At 38.7% G+C, this 18,482-nt stretch overlaps 1 protein-coding gene across 1 annotated transcript in view; it reads right to left on the reverse strand.

Moving 5' to 3' along the window:
- Positions 1–240: 240 nt before the first annotated feature.
- retreg2 (reticulophagy regulator family member 2) overlaps positions 241–18,482 on the reverse strand; it is a 51,501-nt gene continuing 33,259 nt past the window's right edge. The window contains exons 6-9 of the mRNA XM_028807278.2: positions 8,296–8,433; positions 7,364–7,452; positions 3,640–3,775; positions 241–961 (exon numbers count right to left, since the gene is read on the reverse strand). Coding sequence (XP_028663111.1) covers positions 279–961; positions 3,640–3,775; positions 7,364–7,452; positions 8,296–8,433 — 1,046 coding nt within the window. The 3' untranslated portion in view covers positions 241–278. The remainder of the gene's footprint in view (positions 962–3,639; positions 3,776–7,363; positions 7,453–8,295; positions 8,434–18,482) is intronic.

The raw sequence follows: 18,482 nt of genomic DNA on the forward strand, positions 1-18,482 counted from the left end.
TTCTGACATACTACCCCCTCCTTTATTATTTATATATATATATATATATATATATATATATATACACAGCATATGTATACAGCATATATATATGGTGTGTGTGTAAATATATAATATATATATATACACACACACACAATATATTATATATATATATATATATATATATATATAGTATATATGTATACATATATATATATATATATATACAAACATACACACACACATTTATTTAAATAAAAATCTAAGCGCTTCAGTTTATAGTGTTTTCTAGTTAGCTAACACTCTTTGCCTTTAGACACTTGGTCAAGTGCATTGTTATCAAAGGAAAGTTCCTGTTCTGCTGGATTGTTGTGCACATACAATTCAAGCTCTGTGTCCATTTGCTCCAGCTCCTTCTGGTCTAGAAGCTCAAAGTCCTCTTCCTCAATGGATGTTGCTTCTTTCTCCCTCTTTAACTCAGTCTCTGACATATGAGAAAGGAGATTCTCCTGGGACTCCTGGGGCAAAAACTCTGCTATAGAGGGTCCTTCACTATCTTCAGACGAACGAAGTAGAGCTGACAATGTGTTCTGGACCACAGCAGAAATTGCATTACTAACAATTTCCTCGCTTAGTGCTTCAAGAGTTAGACCAAGACCTGTTGATCCTACTTGCTGATATTCACCTTCAACAGGCCTACTATGTCCATTGAAATGTGTATTAACAAAATGAAGCGGGGAAGCCAGTCTCTGAACAAGAAAGCTAGCAACAGTTGACTCTGAGTCACTTGGTTCATCAATATGAGGATGCAGAGGAACCCCAATTCCTCCATCTGTTCTGTCTTCCTCCTCCTCCTTTCCACAAACTGTCTGGACACAGCCTTGCTCATTTGACACATACTCATCCATTGAGGGGAACTCTGGCAAGTCTTTTGAAAATGTTTCTTCAGGTTCACTATTTATGCTCTGCTGATCAAGATCTATGCATAAAAAGGAAAAAATACATTTATTTTTTAACCTAGATATCTGAATAAAGGAAAACTTTAAAGTCTAAAATTAATGGAAGAAATTCTCGGCAATAACATTGTGTTATAGAATGTCAACAAACACATCCAAAGAGGGACCATGTGCATATACCACTAATCAGTATAGGAGTTGCAGGAATGCCTACTTTTACACTGTAACCAAAAAGCAGCTAATAATTCTATGGTCACTTTAAATTCAGAATATCAATCCATCCATTTTCTGAACGTTCTCAATCAATGTATAAGAAGTAAAAGTCAAGAAACTTTACCTAGAATGTATTATTTAGTTTTATCCTCTAGGTGGCAGCAAAGACCATAATATAAATTTAAATGTCATTAATTTTCCTTATAGCTTATCTTCAAGTCAGTGTCAATTTTCATCTCAACCATTAATTTAAAACAGCACCAGCAGTGTAGCACATACTGAAACCTGACTTAAACTCAGCAATGCATGCAATTGGTTGCAATGAACTGTATCATATGCATCAAAATGATCATGGTTATAAAGTGTTCATGTAATGTTGGTTGTGAGTTTTCCAGAATTTAAGTAATAAAAAAAGTATGTTGAGATTTTCCACAAAAAGCTGATCTGAAAAAAAAGTTCTAAAAAAAAAAAACATTTTCAAAAGAGTTAATGGAGACCTACAGACAAAGATTAGGAATCCACCTAAAGGTAGGTGTCACTCTACACAATTATTTCTATGATTTTTCAATCACAGCCTTCATTTATAAAAGTTTTAGAAAATCAACGTAAGTAACAGACAACTGCAGTATATGTATGTTACCAGCAACTCAGTTGTAGCCTTTAAAACTCTATAGAGCAGACTCAACATTATTCATTTTGCCAGGCTGGAACACAAGTCCTGGCTTAGCAAGCCCCTCCCAAACAATTTTAATATCTGCTTCATTTTCAGTGCAGCATTTGTGACTTATCTGATAAAATGATCGATACCATAGCGTCAAACATTGCAGGGATATCTCTCAGAGTCACAAGCTGAACACCCAAGTTTGAAAAAAGACCAATAACTCAAGGAACGACAACCTTGAGGAACAGAGCTATGCACTAATGGCCCCTGTTTCTTCCTTTAAAAACAAACACTTCCAAACTCATGGCTCTTCTCTTATGAAGCTTATATCAAACATCCTCTCCATAGCTTCTACTGTACAGTAAAGACCCAGTTCTTACAGGTTGTGACCATAACAGAAGTTGGAGCAATCCCTGTACTGTAAATTGCAATTGTGCTGGATTGAGAGGGTAAAAGACATGTCTGCGTTTGCCATTAGTCAGAGAGAGGGAGAGAGAGGGAAGGAGAGGGGGAGAGAGACACAGAGAGAGAGAGAGGGAGAGAGAGAGATTTGTGTTGGTGGAATCGGCAAGTGACTGATCAACCGTTTGTCAGAAGATATGCATTGCTAGCAACAATAGAACCAAAACAGTGAGTTTAAACCTCAAAAGAAACTGCAGCACCACCTGCACCACAAGCTCGTAACAAGGAAACTATGCTAATGATCCTTCCCATATGTCTTGAGAAAGCTCACCTGGAAAGGAACAAAGCATCACTTACACCAGAACCATAAGTACACACACTTTTATTCAGGGAACTATTATTCTAACTTAATAATTAGAACAAAGTTAGCTAATGTACTGAGTTATTGGTCCAGCTGTATCTGACAGGTTATACAAAGATCCCTCACTCAAGCTACCTTTACCTTGGTGTCCCTTGGTGGGCATCTTGTTGCTCATTTTAATTAATCATAAGCATTTCATGGTGATGCAGTGGTAGCACTGCTGCCTTACAGTAAGGGACCAGTCTGCATGTTCTCCCTGTGACTGAGTGGGTTTCCACTGGGTTCTCTGGTTTCCTCCCATTGTCCAAATTGCAGGTTAGCTGAAATTCCAATGCTAATCTGGCGGCAGTGTGGGTTTAGTGTGTGGGTGTGGTTGTGAGTGTGTTTGCGCTGTCCAAAGTTTGTTATTTGCATCCTATGGTATCTGGGACAGCCTACAACCACTTGATCCTAGTCTAGATTAAGTGGGTTAGAAAAGGACATGACATTGCCAAAGGTTAAACAGATAATAAATGAACATAGTGATCATACACCCCACAATACAACTCCCTGCAACTTTCTATGACAAAATCAAACTTCTCTGATGTATTGTAATTATAGCAGGTTGCAGAGGTGAGCTCTTATGCCTGAGAGAGTTAACCCCTAATGAGTTTTCAAGCATAAATTGCCCACAAACTGAAAAACACTGGAAGCTGCAAGGAGAGAATTAAGGCACGTGTTCTGGACTGTTCACATGGAGGAAAGGGCTGTTGAACTCTGCAGCCAGCACAGATGCCTGTTTAATTTTGGTTGTGTGCTACCAGAATGAGTTGATACTGTGGTCCTTTCGTAGTACAATATGAAATATGGAACAACGATGAAAAGTCATAGGCAATATGATTAAGCAACTCCAGTAATTACATCTGAAGATAAATGCGAAATATATATATATAACATTTATAGATGTAGATACAATAAACTAAATCATGTCACAAGAACTAAAAATAAAAAATCATCTCTTCATTTTTTTATGTCAAGTCCCAAGGTTTTTCGTTAGCTGTAAGAAAGAAAAAATAATTCAATACCTTCAGACACATCAGTAAGCTGTGGAGTAGTTGCTCTAGACACTGAAAATCCTCCACTTTCAAGAATAGAAGCTTCTTCATCAGATAATTCTGAATCAGTAATGGCTAAGGCCAAAGCAGTTGTTTTCACATCCACCTAAAGAAAACAAAAGCTATTTGAAATTTGATAAAGAGCTGTGACTGTGTTATTGGTAGTAAATTGCTAAATGGAACATAAAAATGGATCCATGACAAACCTGATGAGAACCATGAAAAAATATTAGGAAATGTGCTTGTGGAATTCATGAGCAATAGGGAATGCCCTAGGGTTTCAAATTGGTTAGGCTGCATCACTAAACAGAAATAATACACGACAAGAATCAAATACCTATATTTTAAATATCATATACAGTGGTGTGAAAAACTATTTGCCCCCTTCCTGATTTCTTATTCTTTTGCATGTTTGTCACACAAAATGTTTCTGATCATCAAACACATTTAACCATTAGTCAAATATAACACAAGTAAACACAAAATGCAGTTTTTAAATGATGGTGTTTATTATTTAGGGAGAAAAAAAAATCCAAACCTACATGGCCCTGTGTGAAAAAGTAATTGCCCCCCTTGTTAAAAAATAACCTAACTGTGGTGTATCACACCTGAGTTCAATTTCCGTAGCCACCCCCAGGCCTGATTACTGCCACACCTGTTTCAATCAAGAAATCACTTAAATAGGAGCTGCCTGACACAGAGAAGTAGACCAAAAAGCACCTCAAAAGCTAGACATCATGCCAAGATCCAAAGAAATTCAGGAACAAATGAGAACAGAAGTAATTGAGATCTATCAGTCTGGTAAAGGTTATAAAGCCATTTCTAAAGCTTTGGACTCCAGCGAACCACAGTGAGAGCCATTATCCACAAATGGCAAAAACATGGAACAGTGGTGAACCTTCCCAGGAGTGGCCGGCCGACCAAAATTACCCCAAGAGCGCAGAGACGACTCATCCGAGAGGTCACAAAAGACCCCAGGACAACGTCTAAAGAACTGCAGGCCTCACTTGCCTCAATTAAGGTCAGTGTTCACGACTCCACCATAAGAAAGAGACTGGGCAAAAACGGCCTGCATGGCAGATTTCCAAGACGCAAACCACTGTTAAGCAAAAAGAACATTAGGGCTCGTCTCAATTTTGCTAAGAAACATCTCAATGATTGCCAAGACTTTTGGGAAAATACCTTGTGGACTGATGAGTCAAAAGTTGAACTTTTTGGAAGGCAAATGTCCCGTTACATCTGGCGTAAAAGGAACACAGCATTTCAGAAAAAGAACATCATACCAACAGTAAAATATGGTGGTGGTAGTGTGATGGTCTGGGGTTGTTTTGCTGCTTCAGGACCTGGAAGGCTTGCTGTGATAGATGGAACCATGAATTCTACTGTCTACCAAAAAATCCTGAAGGAGAATGTCCGGCCATCTGTTCGTCAACTCAAGCTGAAGCGATCTTGGGTGCTGCAACAGGACAATGACCCAAAACACACCAGCAAATCCACCTCTGAATGGCTGAAGAAAAACAAAATGAAGACTTTGGAGTGGCCTAGTCAAAGTCCTGACCTGAATCCAATTGAGATGCTATGGCATGACCTTAAAAAGGCGGTTCATGCTAGAAAACCCTTAAATAAAGCTGAATTACAACAATTTTGCAAAGATGAGTGGGCCAAAATTCCTCCAGAGCGCTGTAAAAGATTCATTGCAAGTTATCGCAAACGCTTGATTGCAGTTATTGCTGCTAAGGGTGGCCCAACCAGTTATTAGGTTCAGGGGGGCAATTACTTTTTCACACAGGGCCATGTAGGTTTGGATTTTTTTTTCTCCCTAAATAATAAAAACCACCATTTACAAACTGCATTTTGTGTTTACTTGTGTTATATTTGACTAATGGTTAAATGTGTTTGATGATCAGAAACATTTTGTGTGACAAACATGCAAAAGAATAAGAAATCAGGAAGGGGGCAAATAGTTTTTCACACCACTGTATGTATGGATGCTGTCAACATATAGTGTAGATTATTGGATGCACTCTGGAACTCCTTGAGGTAGTAGCAAAGGAAGGAGTTAAAACCAGAGGTGGGTAGAGTAGCCAAAAATTGTACTCAAGTAAGTGAAATGATTTTACTCAAGTTGAAGTAAAAAGTAGTAATCCAAAAAATTACTCAAGAGTAAAAAAGTTTTTGGTGAAAAGACTATTCAAGTACTGAGTAACTGTTTGATCATAATAAATTATTTATTTTTTTTAGAAATGTAATAAGACAGACAAAAATATAAAAAATGTGCAAATTCTGCTATTTCCAAATAACAAAATAAAAAATGAGTAAAAATAAATAACATCTTTACAAAATAAAGATGCACAAATAACACAAAGTTCCAAATCTCAGTTTTTCACAACAAAGCTTTTGAAGCCAACACCTACAGTAGGTAACATGTATGTTTGAACAGTGCAAAATACTTACAGTGACAAGATATACTGTACACTGACAGTATAATACTGCATATTCACTTGCCCTCCAAATAGCACAGCTGATAGGAAATAACATTAGAACAAGGCAACTTGTGCACATACAAGAAGTCTCACTTTACCATGACTGTCTGTGTCTGTGCATGTTTGGTTAAAACGTGCTTGTTCTTCATTCAGTGAAGTGATGCTTCACTCAGCAGACGTTGGCTCTCAAGGTTCCTGCAGTGAACCTGTGACTGTTTAGCAGTGATCAGGAGCCCTGTATAACTAAAAAGTCTCTCGTAGGCTGCAGACACAGGAAGTTTGTCTGTGGTCATGTGACTGCATGGCTACGTCTGATTAGTGAAACGGAGTCATGTGATTACTGTTGCTACGTCTGTTTGGTGAAATGGAGTCATGTGATTATTGTTGCTGCGTCTGATTGGTGAAACAGTCATTCAGTAGATCCACTGGTGACTTCTCTCCGACTAAAATATAGCGTATATAAATGTGTAAATGGAGAAAAGTAACGAGTCGAGTGTTGCCCAATGTAGTGGAGTAAGAGTAGCGTTTCTTCTTCACAAATGTACTCAAGTAAAAGTAAAAGGTATGGTGCAGTAAAACTACTCATAGAAGTTTTTAAAAAAAGTTACTCAAGTAAATGTAACAGAGTAAGTGTAACTCGTTACTACCCACCTCTGGTTAAAACAAAACTGAGTATCATTATAAACAATACTGCACATCCTTTCTCTGACACACTACTACTGAGGACTTTTAGCTAACAAATTATTCAGTAGAAGTGTGTCAAGAAATGCTACTGGGGTTCCTTTATCCCAACAGCAATACATCTGCATAATGCCTCATTATGACTGTCACAGCCAAGTCAGAATTTTTCTTTCGTTTGAATATTCTTGCTTTATAGTCATTCAGGTGTGTGTTCAGACCAAGTTGTGTGTGTATATTTATTTACTTACTTACTTACTTACTTATCCACATATTTATGTTTTTATTCATTTAAAGAGATTCTGTAAAGAGCACCTAGGGACAAAAAAGTTCTTTCTTCCTTTCTTTCTTTCTTTCATACTATATATGTAAGAAAAACAAGGAGATATAGTATTTATAGAAAGGGGATTTTTTTTTGGTTTGTCATGGCTACCAATGCAGGTGTCCTAGAAAATATTACAAAATTGTGACATTTGTTTATCTTTCAAATACAGGAAATTAAGAAAATAATAATTTCAAATGACAAAACTAACAGTTGGTGAGAAACAGGACAACTCTTCTTCACTGTCACTTTCTGTTTCGGCCATTGGTTCGTCTTCTCCTTCAGGCTCTTTTTTTATTTCTGCAGGTAAAAAAAAAAAAAAAGACCAGAATAGAAGCATGTAATTTGGGAAAGCAAATTAAACAGTTTGGCAAAAAATGGTACTTTAAACACTGTTTTTGTTCTACTGCTGTAAATGCAATGAAAATATGCTGCCACTATCCATTAATATTTTTGTATTTATGGTATATCTAGTAAGACTGTGAATGGTCTTTAGCCTCTAGCATATCTTTTAACGCATCCACATACAGTTGAAAAACATGTCAAGATAATATACAGTAACTTCACCTGTGAATTTGACTGAATTGGGAAACCATGCCTGAGATCTTTGTGAGAAATTGCAAACTCCATTAAAACATATAAAAAATTTCCATCTTGGATTTTGACTTGGGAACCAACAGTGTGCAGCTGTGACATACTACTGTGCAGCCAAATACTAAAACTTACTAGGACAGTAATTTTCTTTCCATGAATTGCTTGTATAGTAGTTTATGTAATATATTAAATACAAACACAATACTGGAGAAACAATTGTTACCAACTATTAGAATGAAAATATAATAAAACATCTTTAATTTGTCACTACGTTTAGTATAATTTGGAAAAAAACAGCAACAGACAATTATGTTAAAATAAATACAATGAAGCAAAATATTTTATAGTACTGTATATCTAATAATTATTTACATAATTTATTACAAGCATAACTTTGTAAACCTTTTTGGTATTTACAAACATTTGGAAAAGCCCTTTCTGTACAATATTAACAAATCTAGGGCTAAAAAAGCAATCACACGGCACTGACATAGGTACAGGTACTCTCTTTGCTACTTTGTGGAATTTTTATATACTGAAAAGTCTTACTTTTTTTCTCGTGTTTGCGATGCTGTGCACCACCCTTCATACTGTAGTCTAACTTCATAAGCACAGGCTCAAGAGCTGTATACATCTTCTGAATTAGCTCATGATACACAACCAAAGGCCACAGGAGTACGCTTAGCACTACCAGGAGAAAATACAGTTAATTTAGACTCATAATCAAAATCACTGACTTCTTATAATATACAGTACTAAAAAAAAAAATCAAAACTTTACAAACAAAGAATAATAACACCTACAGATTACTATAGGTTACTGTATGCATCTAAGATTCCATCATATACAGTATAAAAGTTTAGATAGTTGCACAAGTGACTCAATCAAACTATACAAAAATTGAATTTTCTTTCTCCAGGCATTACAACGAAAACAGATACTGAGGATTTTTTGAAATTTTGGAATACAGCCATTATATAGAAAATGTTGACATATATATATATATATCTTATATTTAATTTGCCACTCTCCTCACTCACTCACTCACTCACTCACGTCCGAAGCCGAATGCGCAGTCGCCTTCTGCACAGCTGGCCGAAAAACCTTACAAGACCGACATCGCGGCAGGCGGCGGATTTATGGCCGCGAAAATCCAAAGAGAAAGGCGACTTCGACCAACATCGCGGCAGGCGGCGGATTTACGGCCGCGAAAATTCAAAGAGAAAGGCGACTTCGACCAACATCGCGGCAGGGTCCCTCTGAAGCCGAATGCGCAGTCGCCTTCTGTGCATGTCCGAAGCCGAATGCGCAGTCACCTTCTGCGCAGCTGCCCGAAAAACCTTACGAGACCGACATCGCGGCAGGCGGCGGATTTACGGCCGCAAAAATTCAAAAAGAAAGGCAACTTTGACCAACATCGCGGCAGGCGGCGGATTTACGGCCTCAAAAATTCAAAGAGAAAGGCGACTTCGACCATCATCGCGGCAGGCGGCAGATTTACGGCCGCAAAAATGCAAAGAGAAAGGCAACTTCGACCAACATTGGGGCAGACGGCGGATTTACGGCCGCAAAAAATTCAAAGAGAAAGGTGACTTCGATTAAAGCTCTAGAGGCCTGAAAGGCGATTTCGACTACAGCTCCAGGCCTAATTACGCATTCATTCAATACACCTATATCAGGCTTGTGGTGCTTATACTTATTACTTACTATTCCACTCGCGCCCGTTTCATCTTACGTTGTCAAAACGGGCTCTTTGTCTAGTGTATATATATATATATATATATATATATATATATATATATATATATATATATATATATATATATATATATATATACACACACACACATATACATTGTGACAGATAGGGGGCGCTCTCGCTCCCTTGAACCCTTAGACTATATGCCAGACACCAGGTAAATGTCCAAATATAACATTTATTTGAACAATAACATGCACAAAGCACCCTCCTCTCCACAATACTCAAAAATAACCAATAATCACTACAATAATCAATCCTCCACTCTCCCAAACGCATTCCCACTCTTCCACCCAGCTCAGCTCAATGTCTGGGATCTCCCACAGTCTTTTTATAGTCCGTGACCCGGAAGTGCTGCTGAACCCTAGCACTTCCGGGTCAGATCAAAAGCTCTTCTTTTCATCCCGGAAGTATGTCATTCCCTCTGTCGCTGTGACTAAGATGCACTTCCGGGTTATAGGGCACATAATACAGTAATCCCTCCTCCATCGCGGGGGTTGCGTTCCAGAACCCCCCGCGAAAGGTGAAAATCCGCGAAGTAGAAACCATATGTTCATATGGTTCTTTTTATATATTTTAAGCCCTTATAAACTCTCCCACACTATTATAAACATTTCCCGCACAATTATACAGCATAAACCCTTTGTATTCTCTTAGATATTAGGTAAGATTCGTTGAAATTATGTATGTAAACACAGTTTATATACAGTAAAACCTAAATACTATTTTAAAGATATCTAGCGTCTCCGATATCACATATGTTACAGCCATTACGACAGACAGGCCACCAGCGATAAATACGTACAATGCAAGAAAAATTGTATACAGTAAAATGTGTGTACAGTGACACTAAACTATGTACATGTAATAAGTACTGTACGTAGATAATTAATTATGGTTACTCACCAACAATGACACGACGACTTGTCCGATAACGATGAGTTTAACTTTACTGCACAACAAAGGAGAGCGTTACAGCTCTTCTAAAGGAGCCTCTTCAGGCAACTGTGTAGCACCGCCGTTGTTCTTCTTCCAGCACTCTTCAATCCAAATCCCTAAAGCAGATTCCATCCAGACTACTGCCTTAACACGTCCACCTGTAACTCGTTTTGCGCCCTGGTTAAAGGACACTGCGGCCGTAGATCTTATATGCTTTTCCTCATTTTTAAATAAAAAGAATCATGGACTCATTGATGCCGTAATGGTGTCCTGCAGCGGTGTAGCTGTTCCCTTCCTTCAACATATCCAAAACTTTTACCTTTTCTGCAATCATTTGCATCTTCTGTTGGCGCTTGGACACGGCCCCTGAAGCAGTAGCAGGAGCACGTTAATGCTGAATGAGTGAGATGAGACTACCTGGTTAATGCAGCACTCCGTCGCTGAGCCAATCAGCACACAGGAACTTAACTGTGTGCTCTGATTAGGTAGCTTCTCAGTCATCTGCCAATAGCATCCCTTGTATGAAATCAACTGGGCAAACCAACTGAGGAAGCATGTACCAGAAGTAAAAAGACCCATTGTCCGCAGAAACCCGCGAAGCAGCGAAAAATCCGCGTTATATATTTAGATATGCTTACATATAAAATCCGCGATAGAGTAAAGCCGCGAAAGTCGAAGCGCAATATAGCAAGGGATTACTGTAGTCCCTGGGCCTCCCTGCAGGAACTCCTGGAGGCCCCCATGGTATCCAGCAGGGCTGTGCATTAAAAGTCCACTGTCCATAATTCCCTGCTGGCATTCGGGGCATCTCCATGCTGCAAGGAGGGCTCCATCTGGCAGCCTGGGGGTGCTGGCCGGGATGAATAGCCGGCTATATCTCACAACATATACATATACATTCATTCAGTGCATCCGGAAAGTATTCACAGCGCATCACTTTTTCCACATTTTGTTATGTTACAGCCTTATTCCAAAATGGATTAAATTCATTTTTTTTCCTCAGAATTCTATACACAACACCCCATAATCCATCCATCCATCCATTTTCCAACCCGCTGAATCCAAACACAGGGTCACGGGGGTCTGCTGGAGCCAATCCCAGCCAACACAGGGAACAAGGCAGGAACCAATCCCGGGCAGGGTGCCAACGCACCGCAGGACACACACACAAACACACCCACACACCAAGCACACACTAGGGCCAACTTAGAATCACTAATCCACCTAACCTGCATGTCTCTGGACTGTGGGAGGAAACCCACGCAAACACGGGGAGAACATGCAAACTCCATGCAGGGAGGACCCGGGAAGCGAACCCGGGTCTCCTAACTGCGAGGCAGCAGCACTACCACTGCGCCACTGTGCCACCCCACACCCCATAATGACAACGTGAAAAAAGTTTACTTAAGATTTTTGCAAATTTATTAAAAATAAAAAAATTGAGAAAGCACATGTACATAAGTATTCACAGCCTTTGCCATGAAGCTGAGGTCAGGTGCATCCTGTTTCCTCTGATCATCCTTGAGATGTTTATGCAGCTTAATTTGAGTCCACCTGTGGTAAATTCAGTTGGTTGGACATGATTTGGAAAGGCACACACCTGTCTATATAAGGTCCCACAGTTGACAGTTCATGTCAGAGCACAAACCAAACATGAAGTCAAAGGAACTGTCTGTAGAACTCCAAGACAGGATTGTCTCAAGGCACAAATCTGGGGAAGTGGTTACAGAAAAATTTCTGCTGCTTTGAAGGTCCCAATGAGCACAGTGGGCTCCATCATCCATAAGTGGAAGAAGTTCGAAACCACCAAGACTCTTCCAAGAGCTGGCCGGCCATCTAAACTGAGCGATCGGGGGAGAAGGGCCTTAGTCAGGGAGGTGACCAAGAACCCGATGGTCACTCTGTCAGAGCTCCAGAGGTTCTCTGTGGAGAGAGGAGAACCTTCCAGAAGGACAACCATCTCTGCAGCAATCCACCAATCAGGCCGGTATGGTAGAGTGGCCAGACGGAAGCCACTCCTTAGTAAAAGGCACATGGCAGCCCACCTGGAGTTTGCCAAAAGGCACCTGAAGGACTCTCAGACCATGAGAAAGAAAATTCTCCGGTCTGATGAGACAAAGATTGAACTCTTTGGTGTGAATGCCAGGCGTCACGTTTGGAGGAACCCTGGCACCATCCCTACAGTGAAACATGGTGGTGGCAGCATCATGCTGTGGGGATGTTTTTCAGCGGCAGGAACTGGGACACTAGTCAGGATAAAGGGAAAGATGACTGCAGCAATGTACAGAGACATCCTGGATGAAAACCTGCTCCAGAGCGCTCTTGACCTCAGACTGGTGCAACGTTTCATCTTTCAGCAGGACAACGACCCTAAGCACACAGCCAAGATATCAAAGGAGTGGCTTCAGGACAACTCTGTGACTGTCCTTGAGTGGACCAGCCAGAGCCCAGAATTGAATCCAATTGAACATTTCTGGAGAGATCTTAAAATGGCTGTGCACCGACGCTTCCCATCCAACCTGATGGAGCTTGAGAGGTGCTGCAAAGAGGAATGGGCGAAACTGGTCAAGGACAGGTGTGCCAAGCTTGTGGCATCATATTCAAAAAGACTTGAGGCTGTAATTGCTGCTAAAGGTGCATTGATATAGTATTGAGCAAAGGCTGTGAATACTTATGTACATGTGATTTCTCAGTTTTTTTATTTTTAATAAATTTGCAAAAACCTCAAGTAAACTTTTTTCATGTTGACATTATGGGGTGTTGTGTGTAGAATTCAGAGGAAAAAAATGAATTTAATCCATTTTGGAATAAGGCTGTATCATAACAAAATGTGGAAAAAGTGATGCGCTGTGAATACTTTCCGGATGCACTGTATATACACATATATACATACATACATACATATATATATATATACACATACATATATATATATATATATATATATATATATATATATATATATATATATACACACACACACATATATATATATACATACATACATACACACACACATATATATACATACATATATATATACAATTCACCATGGAAAAACAAATAAACTGACGCATCAGCTTCCTGGACATCTCCATTGAAAGGAGTAATGACGCCACGCTGATCACAAGTGTTTACCGTAAGGAATGCTATGCAGACAAAATATTACACTTCTCCAGCAATCACCCGGCATCTCATAAACAAAGCTGCATTAAAACTTTATTCAGAAGAGTCCACACCCATTGTAATACGAAGGAGACAAAAATGAACGAGAGACGCTATCTTTTCTGTCTTTTCACTTCCAACGGAAACTCAAAGACATTTATTAAACAATACCTACACAGGAGACGCCAGAGAACTCAGCAAACAATCGACTCGAATCAGACCCCCCATCTCACCTGGCACACACTTCCTTATCATCACGGAGTGTCAGAAGCCGCGGCACGCATCCTGTCCAAATCAGGTATCAGTATAGCACATAAGCCTTCACAAAATCTGCGCACAGCCCTTTTCAATGTCAAAAACAAGAAATCGACAACAGAAACACGAAATGCAGTTTATAGCATTCCATGCAGTTTTTGCCCAGCGGTATACATAGGACAAACATCAAAAAGAATCGCAACACGTATACAGGAACATTGCAACACCATCAGAAGGAAGGGCTCACGATCACTGATCTATACGCATACAAAATCAACCGGACATATATTCAACTGGGACAATGCACAAGTAAGATTTAAGGCCAGTACTAAAAGTGCCAGAGAGCTGGCTGAATCTTGGCTATCAAACGAAAATGCCATTAACAGACATTTGGACATAAACCCAGCATATACGAACTTAAGAAGAACATGTTCATAATAAATAAAATTTACACCAATACTCCTCCCAACCCCCACCTCATTACCCCCCTCACACACTGACCTAAGAGCACCCCCCCCCCACACCACTTAAGTTTGCTATATATTGCCTTTGCTTCTTGTATGTCTAAGCATTACCCTCTGATGACGGCTCCTGGCAGAGGCTAAAAGCTCAGGAATAAAAACTACTTTATGATACGTAATTCATTTTCTCCCTTAGTGGATCTCCAGCTGCACATATACATAGATATACACACATATACATATACATATATAAATATATACATATACATATATATATATATATATATATATATATATATATATATATATATATATTATATATATAAAAATGGAATGGGTGGGTCGTCGGGTGGGCCTTTTTTTCATTCCGTCGTTTTTTCGACGTTTTGAAAATGTAGAATGATTATTTGATTTTTTTGTTTTTATTTGATCGTGTCTATGTAGCCGCCGTCGTAATAAAGTATCGCTAAATCGTCATTTATCGTAATTTATTTTTGACGTATAACGTCGCCGTCGTCGAGGTCAGTGATACCAGTGCAAAAAATCTGCTTACGGTTGAAAGACACGCCCTACTCACTGGACAGTTAAAAACACCAATCAAACTAACGATGACATCAAGTATTACCCAATCAAAAGTAGGAAAGGAGGCATCTCATAAAATGCGTGTGGGATGATTTGCATGAGACGCTGCTTTAAAAAAAAAATGATAAAAAAAAATACGGGATAAATCCCGTCCAGTATTGATTCAAAACGGGACGCACAATTTCATTCTCAAACGCGGCACGATTCCGTATTTTAAAGGACGGGTGGCAACCCTACAGTGCCAGGTAACCACCCATACAATCACATTGTGATTCAGACTAGGAATGCAATGAATGTAATTACCCCGATCTACATACAAGGCGAAAGTCTTGCAACATTCAAAGATGATGGTTTGGGATAAGTACACCATACAACATAAAAGAGCTTATGAAGCCTTGAACGAAAAAAGCAACATCTCAGAGATCGTAAAAAAAAAAATAGGAGCTAATGTCGTTTTACTCGCTGTAGATTTTAGTCAAACATTACCAGTTATTTCACGAGGGAGACCAGCACATCAACTCAACGCGTGTTTAAAATCCATGCTTCTCCCACGCTCGGTTATATGTCGCGTGTTCTCGGGTAGGTGCACCAAAAAATGTATACATTTAAGCATGTAATGGGCAAACAAAAAATGAGGTATACCCAAAGGCACAGCAGTAGTACTTAATTTAACTTTACTTCTTAAATGTTAATGTTTTACTGTTTAATAATTTATACGCTTCTTATATGTTGTTCAAATTCTTTTTTCAAAATACCACTGACAGCGCAATGCACGATAACATCGAGTGAATACACCATACGCATCCGCCCACGGCTGCCCTGCTGTGCGCAGATAGGACTTGATTGTACAATAAAATAAAATAAAGACAATAAAAAGACTAAAACAATCATCACCCATAAAGCGGACAGTAGACGTGACGTACTATATGTGTACCACATTTCAAGTGTATAGGTGCAACGGTTTGCGAGCTACAGGTCATTTAAAATCCTGGACAGACACACAAATTGCCACGGTAGCAAATTACAGAAGAAGATTTTACTGTTTAATAATTTATATTTATATGAAATGTGCTTCTTATATATTACTTCATATTCTCATATGATAATGATGTTAATGTTTATATTGATTTCTGTGTTATTAAAACTGCATGTATGTGTGTATATGTATATATATATATATATATATACTAGCAAAATACCCGCGCTTCGCAGCGGAGAAGTAGTGTGTTAAAGAGGTTATGAAAAAAAAAGGAAACATTTTAAAAATAACGTAACATGATTGTCAATGAAAGCCCGTTTCACTCAGTAACTCTTATGTGTGTGTTTATGTATGTGTGTGTATATATATGTACATGTGTATATGTAGATATGTATATATATGTATATGTATATAAATGTTTATGTGTGTGTGTGTATACAATGACAACACAATTACATTGACAATCATGTTACGTTATTTTTAAAATGTTTCCTTTTTTTTTCATAACCTCTTTAACACACTACTTCTCCGCTGCGAAGCGCGGGTATTTTGATAATATATATATATATATCATTATATATATATATATATATACGAGCTGTATATACCCGGCGTTGCCCGGAGGCAGAAGTAACCTAATCGGTCAAACACTTACATATATACCAAAGTAAACCTAATCGGTCAAACAGTTACATATATAAAAAAAGCGAACCTAATCGGATAAACAGCTCATATATACAGAAGCGAACCTAATCGGACAAACAGCTAATCTATATACATAAGCAAACCTAATTGGTCAAACAGTTACATAAATACAAAAGCAAACCTAATCGATGAAACAGCTTCATATATACAGAAGCGAACCTAATTGGTCAAACAGTTATGCATGTGCAGAATAATTTTACAAAGATTATGCGTGTTAACAATCATTAAAAAGAAAAGATTGAGGAACTCTTCTTCTATATGTGATGAAGCTGGATGAAGCTGACTTGACGAAGACGTAGGTGGCATAGATTGGTTTTTCTAAAACAGAAGAAAAAAATGAGTATCTATTATTATTTTAATTACAATGAAAATGAGAACCTTGATTAGAGATAGATTATCCGTATTAAAATATGTGCATGAATAAACTATTGCTAACTCTCTAGCAAAAGTTTATTCATACAAATTGGCATGGGATGGCTTTGTGAAAAAGTAAAAATTACATAAAATAAATTGAGAATGCGTACTCGATTTGACTGAGATTATCTGTAATGATGAAAAAAAAGTTTACTATGTTTTTTTTTTCCATACGGGAAGGATGTAAAACCTTAACATAGGCACCCTTCAGCCCGTACTGAAGGGTAGTGTCAGATTCTTACTGACTAAAAAACACCCTTTTTATTCCACAGCTACCCCAAAAACCACTATTAGGCATTACTTTGGGGTGGCAGTAGTTTAGTTATGAAACAGCTGGGTCCTGAAAAAAATCTGTCTTATTAGTGGCTTCATCACATATAGAAGAACAGTTCCTCAATCTTTTCTTTTTTAATGATTGTTAACACGCATAATGTTTGTAAAATCATTCTGCACATGCATAACTGTTTTGACCAATTAGGTTCGCTTCTGTATATATGAAGCTGTTTGATCGATTAGGTTTGCTTTTGTATTTATGTAACTGTTTGACCAATTAGGTTTGCTTATGTATATAGATTAGCTGTTTGTCCGATTAGGTTCGATTCTGTATATATGAAGCTGTTTGTCCGATTAGGTTCGGTTTTTTTATATATGTAACTGTTTGACCGATTAGGTTTTCTTTGGTATATATGTAAGTGTTTGACCGATTAGGTTACTTCTGCCCCGGGCAACGCCGGGTATATACAGCTCGTATATATATATATATATATATATATATATATATATATACAGTGGGTAGATGGAAGCCCCTCTAGGTTGCTGCAGTGGCACAGATTCCGACAGCATCATGGGAAATGGATTACTTTGACTCATCCCTGTTGGGTTCTGTGGGTGCCTCCAGGGGGTGCTGCAGGGACTGGGGAGTCCTACTTTGTCAGGCTCTCACCTCACCCAGAATTGCTTCCGAGGTACAGCTTCTGAACATAGGAAGGAGCTGCATGGCACAACTCCAGGAGTCAGAGTTGGAAGGAGGAGGACAAAGCTTGCTGAGGGAGTGGAGGAGGCAGTAACGAAGAGAGACTGAGAGAAGAAGGCCAAGATGTCAGTGGTGCAGAGTGCTGTGTGCTATTTGCTGTGTTTTATTGTAACAGTGGCTATGATGGGAAACACCTATTGGAAGGGCCTCCCAAGTAATAAAATCCTCTTGTTTGCTGTGACATATGTCCGAGCCTGTGTGTGTCTGATGTCTGGGGAGCTGGTGCGCCCCCGATGGCCACAATTTACACTGTCACAATGGTATAGCCCTATGGCATAATACTGAGTAAAGTACAAAGAACAAAACAGCTTAAAATTAAAGTGATACTAGAATGGGTTAATCACAATTAACTTTGACAAGACACTTGGCAAGACTGTTGCACTGACCAGCTAGCTTTGTGGTCAAACCATTTATAAGAGATTGCTTCACAAAACTTAAGCAACA

Source organism: Erpetoichthys calabaricus, chromosome 8, assembly GCF_900747795.2.
Source record: "Erpetoichthys calabaricus chromosome 8, fErpCal1.3, whole genome shotgun sequence".
Taxonomy (NCBI): domain Eukaryota; kingdom Metazoa; phylum Chordata; class Cladistia; order Polypteriformes; family Polypteridae; genus Erpetoichthys; species Erpetoichthys calabaricus.